Here is a 14072-nt window from a genome sequence, read left to right on the forward strand (position 1 = left end):
GAAGGAGGAGAGAGAGAAAGGACCCGAGAGAAAATATCTGAAGAGATTATCTCAAAAACTTCCCTAACATGGGAAAGGAAATAGCCACCCAAGTCCAGGAAGCGCAGAGTCCCATACAGGATAAACCGAAGGAGAAACACGCCGAGATACATAGTAATCAAATTGGCAAAAATTAAAGACAAAGAAAAATTATTGAAAGCAGCAAGGGAAAAACGACAAATAACACAAAAGGAAACTCTCATTAGGTTAACAGCTGATTTCTCAGCAGAAACTCTACAAGCCAGAAGGGAGTGGCATAATATACTTAAAGTGATGAAAGGGAAGAACCTACAGCCCAGATTACTCTACTCGGCAAGGATCTCATTCAGATTCGATGGAGAAATAAAAAGCTTTACAGACAAGCAAAAGCTAAGAGAATTCAGCACCACCAAACCAGCCCCACAACAAATGCTAAAGGAACTTCTCTAGGTGTGAAACACAAGAGAAGGAAAGGACCTACAAAAACAAACCCAAAACAATTAAGAAAATGGTCATAGGAACATACATATCCATAATTACCTTAAACGTGAATGGATAAAATGCTCCAACCAAAACACACAGGCTTGCTGAATGGATACAAAGACAAGACCCATATATATGCTGTCTACAAGAGACCCACTTCAGACCTAGGGACACATACAGACTAAAAGTGAGGGAATGGAAAAAGATATTCCATGCAAGTGGAAATCAAAAGAAAGCTGGAGTAGCAATACTCATATCAGATAAAATAGACTTTAAAATAAAGAATGTTACAAGAGACGAGGAAGGACACTACATAACGATCAAGGGATCAATCCCAGAAAAAGATATAACAATTATAAATATATATGCACCCAACATAGGAGCACCTCAATACATAAGGCAACTGCTAACAGCTATAAAAGAGAAAATCGACAGTAACACAGTAATAGTGGGAGACTTTAATACCTCACTTACACCAATGGACAGATCATCCAGACAGAAAATTAATATGGAAACAGAAGCTTTAAATGAAACAACAGCCCACATGGATTTAATTGATATTTATAAGACATTCCATCCAAAAACAGCAGATTACACTTTCTTCTCGAGTGCGCACAGAACATTCTCCAGGATAGATCACACCTTGGGTCACAAATCAAGCCTCAGTAAATTTAAGAAAACTGAAATCATATCAAGCATCTTTTCTGACCACCACGCTATGAGATTAGAAATGAATTTACAGGGAAAAAAACGTAAAAAACACAAACACATGGAGACTAAATAATACATTAATAATTAACCAAGAGATCACTGAAGAAATCAAACAGGAAATCAAAAAATACCTAGAGACAAATGACAATGAAAACACAACAATCCAAAACCTGTGGGATGCAGCAAAAGTAGTTCTAAGAGGGAAGTTTATAGCTATACAAGGCTACCTCAAGAAACAAGAAAAATCTCAAATAAACAATCTAACCTTACACCTAAAAGAACTAGAGAAACAACAAACAAAACCTAAAGTTAGCAGAAGGAAAGAAATCATAAAGATCAGAGCAGAAATAAATGAAATAGAAACAAAGAAAACAATAGCAAAGATCAATAAAACTAAAAGCTGGTTCTTTGAGAAGATAAACAAAATTGATAACCCATTAGCCAGACGCATCAAGAAGAAGAGGGAGAGGACTCAAATCAATAAAATTAGAAATGAAAAAGGAGAAGCGACAACAGACACCACAGAAATACAAAGCATCCTAAGAAACTACTACAAGCAACTCTATGCCAATAAAATGGACAACCTGGAAGAAATGGACCAATTTTTAGAAAGGTATAACCTTCGAAGACCGAACCAGGAAGAAATAGAAAATATGAACAAACCAATCACAAGTAATGAAATTGAAACTGTGATTAAAAATCTTCCAACAAACAAAAGTCCAGGACCAGATGGATTCACAGGTGAATTCTATCAAAATTTAGAAAAGAGCTAACACCCATCTTTCTCAAACTCTTCTAAAAAATTGCAGAGGAAGGAACACTCCCAAACTCATTCTATAAGGCCACCATCATCCTGATATCAAAACCAGACAAACATACCACAAAAAAAGAAAATTACAGACCAATATCACTGATGAATAAAGATGCAAAAATCCTCAACAAAATACTAGCAAACAGAATCCAACAACACACTAAAAGGATCATATACCATGATCAAGTGGGATTTATCCCAGGGATGCAAGGATTCTTCAATATACGCAAATCAATCAATGTTATACACCATATTAACAAGTTGAAGAATAAAAACCATATGATCATCTCAATAAATGCACAAAAAGCTTTTGACAAAATTCAACACCCATTTATGATAAAAACTCTCCAGAGGGCTTCCCCGGTGGCGCAGTGGTTGAGAGTCTGCCTGCCGATGCAGGGGACACGGGTTCGTGCCCCGGTCCGGGAGGACCCCACATGCCGCTGAGCAGCTGGGCCCGTGAGCCTGCGCGTCCGGAGCCTGTGCTCCGCGATGGGAGGGGCCGCGGCAGTGAGAGACCCACGTACCGCAAAAAACAAAAAAACACCTCTCCAGAAAATGGGCATAGAGGGAACCTGCCTCAACATAATAAAGGCCATATACGACAAACCCACAGCAAACATCATTCTCAATGGTGAAAAACTGAAAGCATTTCCTCTAAGACCAGGAACAAGACAAGGATGTCCACTCTCTCCACTACTATTCAACATAGTTTTGGAAGTCCTAGCCATGGCAATCAGAGAAGAAGAAGAAATAAAAGGAATACAAATTGGAAAAGAAGAAGTAAAACTGTCACTGTTTGCAGATGACATGTTACTATACATAGAGAACCCTGAAGTTGCCACCAGAAAACTACTAGAGCTAATCAATGAATTTGGTAAAGTTGCAGGATATAAAATTAATGCACAGAAATCTCTTGCATTCCTATACACTAATGATGAAAAATCTGAAAGAGAAATTAAGGAAACATTCTCATTTACCACTGCAACAAAAAGAATAAAATACCTAGGAATAAACCTACCCAGGGAGACAAAAGACCTGTATGCAGAAAACTACACACTGATGAAAGTAATTATAGATGATACCAACAGATGGAGAGACATACCATGTTCTTGGACTGGAAGAATCAATACTGTGAAAATGACTATACTACCCAAAGCAATCTACAGAATCAATGCAATCTCTGTCAAATTACCAATGGAATTTTTTACGGAACTAGAACAAAAAATCTTAAAATTTGTATGGAGACACAACAGACCCCAAATAGCCAAAGCAGTCTTGAGGGGAAAATAACAGAGCTGGAGGAATCAGACTCCCTGACTTCAGACTATACTACAAAGCTACAGTAAGCAAGACAATATGGTACTGGCACAAAGAGAGAAACATAGATCAATGGAACAAGATAGAAAGCCCAGAGATAAACCCATGCACCTATGGTCAACTAATCTATGACAAAGGAGGCAAGGATATACAATGGAGGAAAGATAGTCTCTTCAATAAGTGGTGCTGGGAGAACTGGACAGCTACATGTAAAAGAATGAAATTAGAACACTCCCTAACACCATACACAAAAATAAACTCAAAATGGATTAGAGACCTAAATGTAAGACCGGACACTATAAAACTCTTAGAAGAAACATAGGAAAAACACTCTTTGACATAAATCACAGCAAGATCATTTTTGATCCACCTCCTAGAGTAATGGAAATAAAAACAAAAATAAACAAATGGGACCTAATGAAACTTCAAAGCTTTTGCACAGCAAAGGAAACCATAAACAAGACCAAAAGACAACTCTCAGAATGGGAGAAAATATTCAGAAACGATGCGACAAATGATTAATCTCCAAAATATATAAACAGCTCATGCAGCTCAATATTAAAAAAACAAACAACCCAATCCAAAAATGGGCAGAAGACCTAAATAGACATTTCTCCAAAGAAGACATACAGATGGCCAAGAAGCACATGAAAAGTTGCTCAACATCATTAATTATAAGAGAAATGCAAATCAAAACTACAATGAGGTATCACCTCACACCAGTTAGAATGGGCATCATCAGAAAATCTACAAACAACAAATGCTGGAGAGGGTGTGGAGAAAAGGGAACCCTCTTGCACTGCTGGTGGGAATGTAAACTGATACAGCCACTATGGAGAACAGTATGCAGGTTCCTTAAAAAACTAAAAATAGAATTACCATATGATCCAGCAATCCCACTACTGGGCATATACCCAGAGAACGCCATAATTCAAAAAGACACATGCACCCCAATGTTCACTGCAGCACTATTTACGATAGCCAGGTCATGGAAGCAACTCAAATGCCCATCGACAGACGAATGGATAAAGATGTGGTACATATATACAATGGAATATAAGCCATAAAAAGGAATGAAATTGGGTCATTTGTTGAGACGTGAATGGATCTAGAGACTGTCATACAGAGTGACGTAAGTCAGAAAAAGAAAACAAATATTGCATATTAAAGCATCTATGTGGAACCTAGAAAAATGGTACAGATGAACCAGTTTGCAGGGCGGAAATTGAGACACAGATGTAGAGAACAAACCTATGGACACCAAGGGGGGAAAGCAGCGTAGGGGTGGGGGGGGGCGTGGGGGTGGGGGGGGGGATGAATTGGGCCATTGGGATTGACATGTATACACTGATGTGTATAAAATGGATGACTAATAAGAACCTGCTGTATAAAAAAATAAAATTAAATTTAAAAAATTTTTTTAAAAAGGAGCCAACAGGTCTGGAAAAGGCCCTGTCAGAATGCAGCTTCTCTGGCTGCACGCTCTCTCCAGCAGGGGTTTGTGCTACTATCTCTAGTGGTTGGTGCTAACATCTATCTTAGACTGTGCACATCGTTTGCCTTTTAATCCAAGGATAATGGCACTCGATTTCACATTTAACTTCTATGGCCATTTCTTTTATTAAAAGGAAGGGTGCTGGACTCCATAATTTGCAAAATCACTTCAAGCTCTAAAACTGTAGTTCAGTGATGAGCAGCAATCTGAGAGATACCTGTATTAGCCTGAACACCTATCTAGGTGGCAAAAGGATCAGAAAATAAGATGTTAATTCCCAAAGCTACTGAAATGTGCTTGGGCCTGATCTACTTTGCAGAAGGGCAGGGGCCAGGCCACACATTTAGCATCTTCAAGCCACAGACTCCTGAGATGTAAAATGGTCCTCTACTTTTTACAGGTTACGTAAACGCAACACCCCTGTTCCAAATTTATGAAGTCATCCTTCGCCAGCTCCACATGGACCAATCATGATGCACCTTTGAAACATCAAACCTTCTCTTTTTCTTGTCCTACTTAACCCAACCACTTCAGCTGTTTGTTAACACTGTGCTATGCAGACTCTGAGAGGTTAAAAAAAGGGTCTCTCTCTAAACCCTCTACCTTTTAATTCATCCAAACTACACTTGGAGGTGCCTTTGCAGGGAGTCAAAAGCACACTTCCTAAATCAAATATCTTAAGGTCAACCTGGGGCCTAAGGCAATGAAACAAAAGCTATAAGGCTCAAAATTCCCTGGGTTCCTGGATTACAATAGCTTTCCTATACCCCCAATGACCTAACCCCACCCTTTGTAACTTGATTTCATTCAGCAAAAACCATTACTCATTTTACCTATCACCAAGTTTTACTCACATTCAACGAAGAGCACATTTTTATTTACCATCCTCAAGAAATGTGTTTAGAGAGCACAAGAGACATGGAATATGGCTAATGGCTTTGGAGCCCAGAGACCCCGGCCTTTGAATATACCACTTACTACCTCGTGTGTTGCCATAGGGAGGTCAACCTCTCAGTTTCCTGATCTGTAAACTAGAGATGCACAGTACCTACCTCCTAGAGTAGTAAGATAAGCTGTAATGAATATATATTGCTACCATGCAGAACTGTTTATAATATGTGAATAAGGATGCATTTGCAAATTATGCATTCTCACTTTTAAATATGATCCACATGTCAATCTAAAACATCCTTGGGCCTTCCCTGGTGGTCCAGCGGGTAATACTCCACACTCCCAATGCTGGGGGCCTGGGTTCGATCCCTGGTTGGGGAACTAGATCCCGCATGCATGCCGCAATTTAGAGTCCACATGCCACAAGTAAGACCTAGCGCAGCATAAATAAATAAGTTTAAAAAATGAAACATCCTTAACGAAACGTGCTTCTAAGCTACTGGCACATCTTCCTCAACAAACCATTCTACTTTGACCTGAATAGGGAAAGAAGAAAAATGAACAAGTGGTAGTTTAGCAATATTACTCGTGGCAGACTACAGAGTAGGAAGTGGGGGTAATGGGGGTCGTCCTGGGGACATTTTGGAAATGTAACACAGAATGCAAACCAGCACCCTGAGCAATAAATGTTAATAAAACTATGTTGCCAGCACAACAGGACAACAATGGTCATTTTATACATCTTTTCCTTCAAGTAATAAAATTTAAGTAGTTGTAAGTCCCAAGAGCATTTCAACTAGGAAATAAATTGAATCATAAAAACATACTCAAGGTTCAAACCCTTAAAGGGTCACCTAACCTATTTTATCCTCTTCTAGAAATGCCCCACTTGGGAAAATTTTAAACATAGCTAATTCTCAATGTTGATGAATACTATATTAAACTTGTATACCACTTTACACACTTTAAATACTGTCACATCCATTACATTAACTAAAAGTTACTGATAATCGTGTTAGAACCAAACAAAAAGTAACTGGGAAGAAGGGGGGTGGGGGGGGAAGAGGCAAAGGGATTTCTTTGGGATATTAGGTTAAAAAAGTGGAAACTGTAATCGTGTTAGAACCAAACAAAAAGTAATTGGGAAGAAGGGGGTGGGGGGAAGAGGCAAAGGGATTTCTTTGGGATATTAGGTTAGAAAAGCGCAAACTGTCCATGCAGTAGGGTACATCAGTTGCGTTATCAATTACACGATTATATACCAGCTCTAGGCCAACTTCACCAACTCTGAGCTGTGTTATTTAATTTGAGCAAGATTTGCTGTTGTTGTTTTGACTGAGCTTCAGATGCCTTATCTACATATCTAGGGATACCACCTATTCTGCAGAGGTAAGGAAGATATCAGAATGCAAGCACATTTTAAGTGCTGAGCACAATGCAGGAAACAGTGAGAACTCGAATTCCTTTCCTTTGAAGTACAACTCTCTGCAAAGTGTAAAACCTGAACAGCATATCTACTGAAAGGAAAACTATTATAGTGACTCCTTCTGTGAAGAATCCCACACAAAGGGAAATCACATGTGACCTGTTTTATGGAATCTGGATTTGGTATATACACTCCTAAGTAAAACTGCTCTAGTCAAGACCGATATAAATGACACAAAATAACATATACAACACCTTCCAGTAATGTAATAAATAACTGTGGCATATTACGATCTATGAATGTGGTATTGCTAGAGGGATGTGCTGTATCTGGTCTGCTCTCATGACTGCTTTGCCCGTTTGGTTCTCCATGAAAATAAAACTTACCAAAGTTTGCTGATAGAATTAGATGACAATGTCGTAAAGCGAAGATCACTTTGATTCTTATTACTTAATCTCTGTGCTAGAAGAGTGGAAATTCATCATCAAGTCCGCAAATGGGGAGAAAAACAAGACAACGAAATGGTTTCTTCCTACCCCATACTCTCGCCCCACCCTGACCTGATTTCTCCTCATTAAGTCTATCACTGAGAGATTCTGGGAAGAGTGAAGGACACAAAGGTTGGAAGATAGATTTACAGAATAACACCCTAAAAGCAAGAGAAACGGATCTTTCATATATGCTAGCCTCCCCACCAAGTAAAATTCTACATGCCCGGCACTGGGCTGAACGTGTCACATCAACTTTTTTTTTTTTTTAATTTTATTTTTACTTATGTATTTTCGGCTGTGTTGGGTCTTCGTTGCGGTGTACAGGCTTCTCATTGCGGTGGCTTCTCTTGCGGAGCACGGGCTCTAGGCACGTGGGCTCAGTAGTTGTGGCGCACAGGCTTAGTTGCTCCGGGGCATGTGGGATCTTCCCGTGTCCCCTGCATTGGCAGGCGGGTTCTTAACCACTGCGCCACCAGGGAAGCCCTCAACTCTCATACTTCACAACAGTCCTATGCGGTAGGGATTAGCATCATCGCCACTTTACAGATGATGCAATTGAGGCTTAGAAAGATTGCGAAACCTGCCCAAGGTTGCACAGCTAATAGGTGGCAAGAGCCACGGACGGGTCTTGACTCCAAATCCATACTATTTGCCCACTACCACGCTACTTATTACTGTAGTGTAGATGAAAGGGTACTTTCCACACTCGGCTTCACCCCTTGGGCAAATCACTTGACCTTGCTGAGCAATTTGTCATCTATAAATGAGGACAATGACAGTTGCCCAGCCTTCTCCACAGCACCTGAGTGATGCTGAAAGACTTAATGTATGTGCAAAAATATGCTATAAAAACTATAAGGCAACATGTAAATGTAACATTTCATTAATTTGAGCATAGATTCCATATATCTTTATCCTTCCTATCTGACCTGAAAATAAGTTTTTAAGAGTAGTTAAATAATTTTTAACACTCCCAAGCAAAAATCTAGGGGGAAAAAAATCAACCTTAGACATTCTGGAAAAGGCAAAACTATAGAGACAGTAAAAAGATCAGTGGTGGCCAGTGGTTTGGGGGAAGAGAGGAAGGGATGGAGGTTCTTAGGGCAGTGAAACTGTTCTGTATGATATCGTAATGGTGGACACATGTCATTATACATTTGTTAAAACTCTTAGAATATAAATAAACAGCACCAAGAAGGAACCCTAATGTAAACTATGGACTTCAGTTAATAAGAATGTATTAATATTGGCTCACCAATTGTAACAAATGTACCACAATACTGCAAGATATAAATAATAGGGGAAAGGGGTGTGGTGTGAGGGGATAAATGGGAACTCTGCAATTTATGTTAAATTTTTTGGTAAACCTAAAACTGCTCAAAAAATAGTCTATTCGTTTTTTGAAAACTCAACCTTATAAAACAAATTCTAGTAAAAATACAAACAAACAAACAAAAAAAACCCCACAAATTCTACACAAGGATTTAGGAAGTACTATGAAGGAGCTTGGTGTTCTAAAAAATGCCTGGAATACTTGACAAAGTAATATCCCATCTTTTTAGACCAGTGCTGTCCAACAGAACTTTATGCAATGTGCAATGATGGAAATATTCTAGATCTGCTCTAACACAGTAGCCGCTAGTCACATTGGCTACTGAACACTTGCAATGTGGCTAGTATACTGAGGAAGGGAATTTTTAATTTTACTTAATTTTAATTAACACTTAAATAGCCACAGGTGCCTAGCGGCTATCACATCAGACAGCAGTTTTAGACAATTCAAGAGACTCTTAGAAATGTACTGTAATGTTAAAAGAAAAAAGTCACCTTAAGAGACCATCCAAATAGCAGTAGTTATGAAACAATGCCACAATTACCTGAGGTCAAGAGTGACTAGATGGTTAAGACAAACAGGAAGCAACAAAGCCCATCTCCAATTGTTTCTCACTTTTAAGTCCCATAATGTAACCCAAAAGTGACAAAACGGTCACTGTTCCTTTAATTCCTTCAATATTTTCAAAACAACTCAATTAGTTAAACACCATTTCTGCTTCCTGAAAAATAGGGCTGAGGAGGTCAAGTTAGAATTACGAATATATTTTCAAGCTAGTGGCTCAGAGGAAATAAAAAACGAGGGGTCCGAAGAAAATAACTTAAAAAGTGACTTCTGCAAACACAAGATATTCACCCAATTTTTTAAAACGAAAATTCAGAAACTAATATTTAGCCATGTATTTCAATTCCACGTCATAGTCAATTGTAAATCAAAAGGAAAAAAGATGCCCAGAAAAGCCTGAGCAAAGAAGAATGGTGCCTGAGTAAGTAAACAAAACTGTGACAGTACAGACACACCTGACTATTCTTACCTAGCTGTTAAGCAGAGAACTGCGTCAAAGGGTCATTACCTCTTCGTCGTTTAAAATGCTAGTTGATTAAACGTCAGTTCCTAGTGCTGACTTTTTATCCTTAGACTAGGGGCATAAAAAGGAACTCATATCCTCAACTGCACTGGCTTTTTATCGGAGTCCTCCCCTGGGGGGCCTATGAAATCAAACCCTGAGATTGAGGCTCCCCACCCTCAGGGAATAAGTGAGGTGTCCAAAGTGACAGTGTTGAATCCCTAGAGTTCCGTTCGGTCCAGCTTCTTTTTCAGTCCTTCAAGTACTGGATCTTTCTTTTAGAGTACAAAGAGAGGGAGAGAAAGACAGGTAATTGAGAAGCAGTAACACGCTCATGAAGACAGACGTGAAAACACCTGACCTTAGAAACAGGCCTCGAAAAGCTAATTCTTGACACTCTGCGCAGAGGTAAAGCGAACCTTTGTTCTTTTTTTTTCAAGTTCACGAGTCGCATTAGAAAAATATTATTTCGTAATTTCCAACAGGAGTGATCTTTAAGAGTATTCAAACGCATAATTAAGTGACATTAAACAGCCCCGAGTGATCAAGCACGACGTCCAACAACTTGAATGTTTCAATCTGTTCAAACGCAAGGAACGAGACGGGTTTCCACCTTTCCAGTCCTTTTCCCCGCACTTCTCTCTTCCTGGGCCCTGAAAGCCCTGTATCCCGTTTGTTGTGCAATTTTTTTCGAACTCCACCCACTGACTCCAGAACAAGTGGAATTCTCCCATTCTGAAGGTCGGGATTTTCCTCCAGAAAGGGAGGGAGACACTGAAAACTCCTTGACTTGAGTCAAATAAGGCAAGGGGAACAATCCAGCCCGACTCCCAGATTAAGAGAGACCAAAGGCCAAGCTGGGGGAGGCGCTCAAGTTTCCGCTCACCAAGGCGGGGGGGGGGGGGGGAGAAAGAAAGAAAAGGGGCAGAAATAAAGAGCGAGAAGGGGAAGGAGGGAGGGCTGGATTGGGAAGACCGGTTATCCGCGATGCTGCTCCCAACTGTGCGGGACCCAGGTCCTCCAGCATCTTCTCCCCACGTGCAGCCAAGCCCGTGGCGCCCACAGAGCAGCCGCTGGGCCTGGGTCCCGGGGGCCGAGAGGCCCGGCTCGCCAGCCCGCGCAGTGGCGGGGAGCGCAGGGGGGCGGGGGAAGGGGGCGCAGCGCAGCCCCGGCTCCCGCGCGGTTATCTTACTGCGCAACAGCCTCGCCCGCGCCGCCCGGGCGCACCCAGCAGCGCGCCCCGCGCACCTGCCCGGCGCGAGGAGGGCGAGCCAGCGACCCCTGGAAGCCCAAACGGCGGCGCCCAGCGCTAGGAGCACTGGAAGCACGCGGAGGACGGGGGCTGGGAGAGGGAACACCTGGCGCCCGGGGCCCCGCGGCGCCGGCCGCACGTGGCTGTCACACCTGGCGCGCCCCCGCCAAGCACCCCTTCCCCCTCCCACTCGGCTGCGCCCCCTGCCCTCACTCCCGCCCCCGCCTCAATCCCCAACCATCGCCCCCTCCCACCCCATCCACCCCGGTTCCACTCCCCTCACCTGCTCCCACCGTCGTCACCCTGGGAGCGAAGAGGGCCGATGGTCGTCCCGTGGCTAAAGGTAACCCGGGAGAGAGAAGAGGTGCACCCCGAAACAGCTAGCCCCAGCATTCCCCGGGCCCAGCAACAACGCAGGCACCCCCCAGACTGACCTTCTGCCGCGGGCTGCGTCGCCGTCCGCCCCGTCCGGCCTCAACTGCCTCCTCGGCGCCGCCGCCTCTTCCCCGCGAAGCCTCTTCTACCCGCGTCGCCATGAGGTGACGGCAGCAGCCAAACAAGCAGCCCGACAAGGGGCACGGAACCTCGCAGGGCCTCGCGCCCCACCCCTGAATCCCCCAGCCAATTGCCGCATGCAAGGCTCCCCACGTGACCGGAGGAGGTTGGCCCCTGAGGGGACGGAGCGGGTTGGGGGTGGGGAGCATCGAAGCCGGGGCTGGGCTACTGCAGGGCCGAAGGGCGAACAGAGGCCGCCCGAGCCTGCGCGAACGAGGAAAGGGACTCTGGAGCGGACTACAATCCCAGCAGGCTGCGCGGCCACGGCTCGCAGACCCGGATCAGGATTGGAGCGTAATGCGGCGTTCTGAAATGGGGGAAGAGTACCCACTGTGCTGCGCGTGCAGCCTCCTGGGATTTGTAGTTTTCTAGGGGCGATGTACCGGTACCGGAAGGTACTGCTTATCATCCTGCGGGAAAAGTTCAGAAATAGTTCAGTGTTTGGGAGGGAGCGTGGTCGGGGACACATTGTTCTGCTTTTGTTTTGGTTGCTCTTCTTCGGAACAGAGCCCGAATGATTGGGGGATGAGGAGAAATACTTCGTGACTTTCAAGGCGGGAGAGTTGTAATGGCTTTCAGAATTTGAGGTTTCTGGCTCGACACCTGTCCCGAGTCCTGCCCCTCCACCAGAGCTCTCAGCACCGTTCAGCGGTCCCGAGCTCCTGCGGGGTGCGGGCTGCGTCATATTCACCTTGGCTGAACCGCCCGGGCTTCTAGCACAGTTCTCCTCCCTTAGTTGGCGCTTAATACACATTGAACGTACTGGCTTCCTCCGCCAGTTGTTTCGTTACTGAAATTTTTTAACAAACTCGGTTTGCTGAATCGATTTTTTTTTCTTGACGAGATTAGGGCGGGGATGGATTTTTTTCTCAGGCATACTCCCTATTTACATCTGATGGAACCAGATCTCCAATGACCGAGCTTCTGATAGTCACAGAGCGTCATGAAATCCTGACATGTTGCCTTAAATAACTCATTATGAAAATTTGTGTAAATCCTATGTCATTTTTTATGAGAGAATACTAAGTAGTGGTGTCAGGCGCCAAAAATTTAATAACTTACGTGAGAGTAAATTTCAATATTGGGGAAATTCCTTCTATTAATTTTAATTATTTCTGTAAATTTGGGGAAAGTACCATTATTTTATTTCACAGGCAGAACACCTCAGTCCAGCTATGAGATTTCAAAACTAGAGCAGCAGATAATGAACCCATACCTAGACACTATATAAAGCTGATGGCCTCGGCCACTATTCCTCACCTTCTTAAAGGCAAAAGTCCCAGTGAGATGCAGAAAAAATCTATCGGTAATGCTGCCTCTAACCCGCCTGGGGAATTGAGTATTAAAATGCACCATAGTTAAATTATGGTACAAGAGAACACCATGCAGCTACTAAAAATGATAAACATTTTTTAAATTGACCTAGAAAATATACATAGCACAGTGAGCTTAAAAAAAATCCATTTTCATAGAATTGCCTGTAGGTTTATAAAGAGATGTTTAGAAGGACATTAACCAAAGTGTTAATAATGTTTTTCCCTGGGAGATGAAACTTGGGAGTATTTTTACTTCATGATTTTCTGTATTGTTTGAGTATAAGTATGCATGGAATTAAAAAAAATAGTTATCTTTATTAAGAAAACAAAAGGACTATGCAAGTGACCTCAAGTCTTAAGAGAAATGAAAAATAGTTAATTGTATTTGTTTTATTTATATACATTCTTATTTCAAAGGGATTTGGAAGGCTGTAAACATACACGATATGCCACGACATACATATGTGTGTGTGTAGATATATAGATATATGTCATATCATTCGTTTATATACAAATAGAGAGGCAGAGAGAGAGAGAGAGAGAGAGAGAGAGAAATGGCAAGAAAGTGAAAGTGAAAGAAGGATCAGGAAAAATAAGAAGAAGTCATGGGTGAGTTGATTCCATAAAACACAAGCCTTGAGGTTCTTGTCCACAAGCTGGACATGAGCCAAATTTTTATTTTGAGCTTCTTGACAGCTGGGAAAAGAGGAAAACACAATTTACAGAGTGATTCACAACATAACAAAATAAAAACAAACCGGGTGCTCAAGAGAAACGTAGCTATTACTGCTCCCGCGAGAAATATGAATTTCAGAGGTCTGCTTCTTACAACGTCTTTAATAGAGGGGATGGTGTTTTTTAAAATCTGTCCACAAGTTCTTTGATGCTCCTCCCTTCAAAAGGT

General features: G+C 42.2%; 1 protein-coding gene across 1 annotated transcript in view; it reads right to left on the reverse strand.

The window, feature by feature from the left end:
• Nucleotides 1–11885, reverse strand: part of TXLNG (taxilin gamma) — a 52465-nt gene extending 40580 nt beyond the window's left edge. Inside the window, exon 1 of the mRNA XM_019925637.3 lies at nucleotides 11732–11885. Within this exon, the coding sequence (XP_019781196.1) occupies nucleotides 11732–11833 (102 nt within the window). The 5' untranslated portion in view covers nucleotides 11834–11885. The remainder of the gene's footprint in view (nucleotides 1–11731) is intronic.
• Between the last annotated feature and the right edge of the window lie 2187 nt (nucleotides 11886–14072).

This window comes from Tursiops truncatus, chromosome X, assembly GCF_011762595.2.
Source record: "Tursiops truncatus isolate mTurTru1 chromosome X, mTurTru1.mat.Y, whole genome shotgun sequence".
Taxonomy (NCBI): Eukaryota; Metazoa; Chordata; class Mammalia; order Artiodactyla; family Delphinidae; genus Tursiops; species Tursiops truncatus.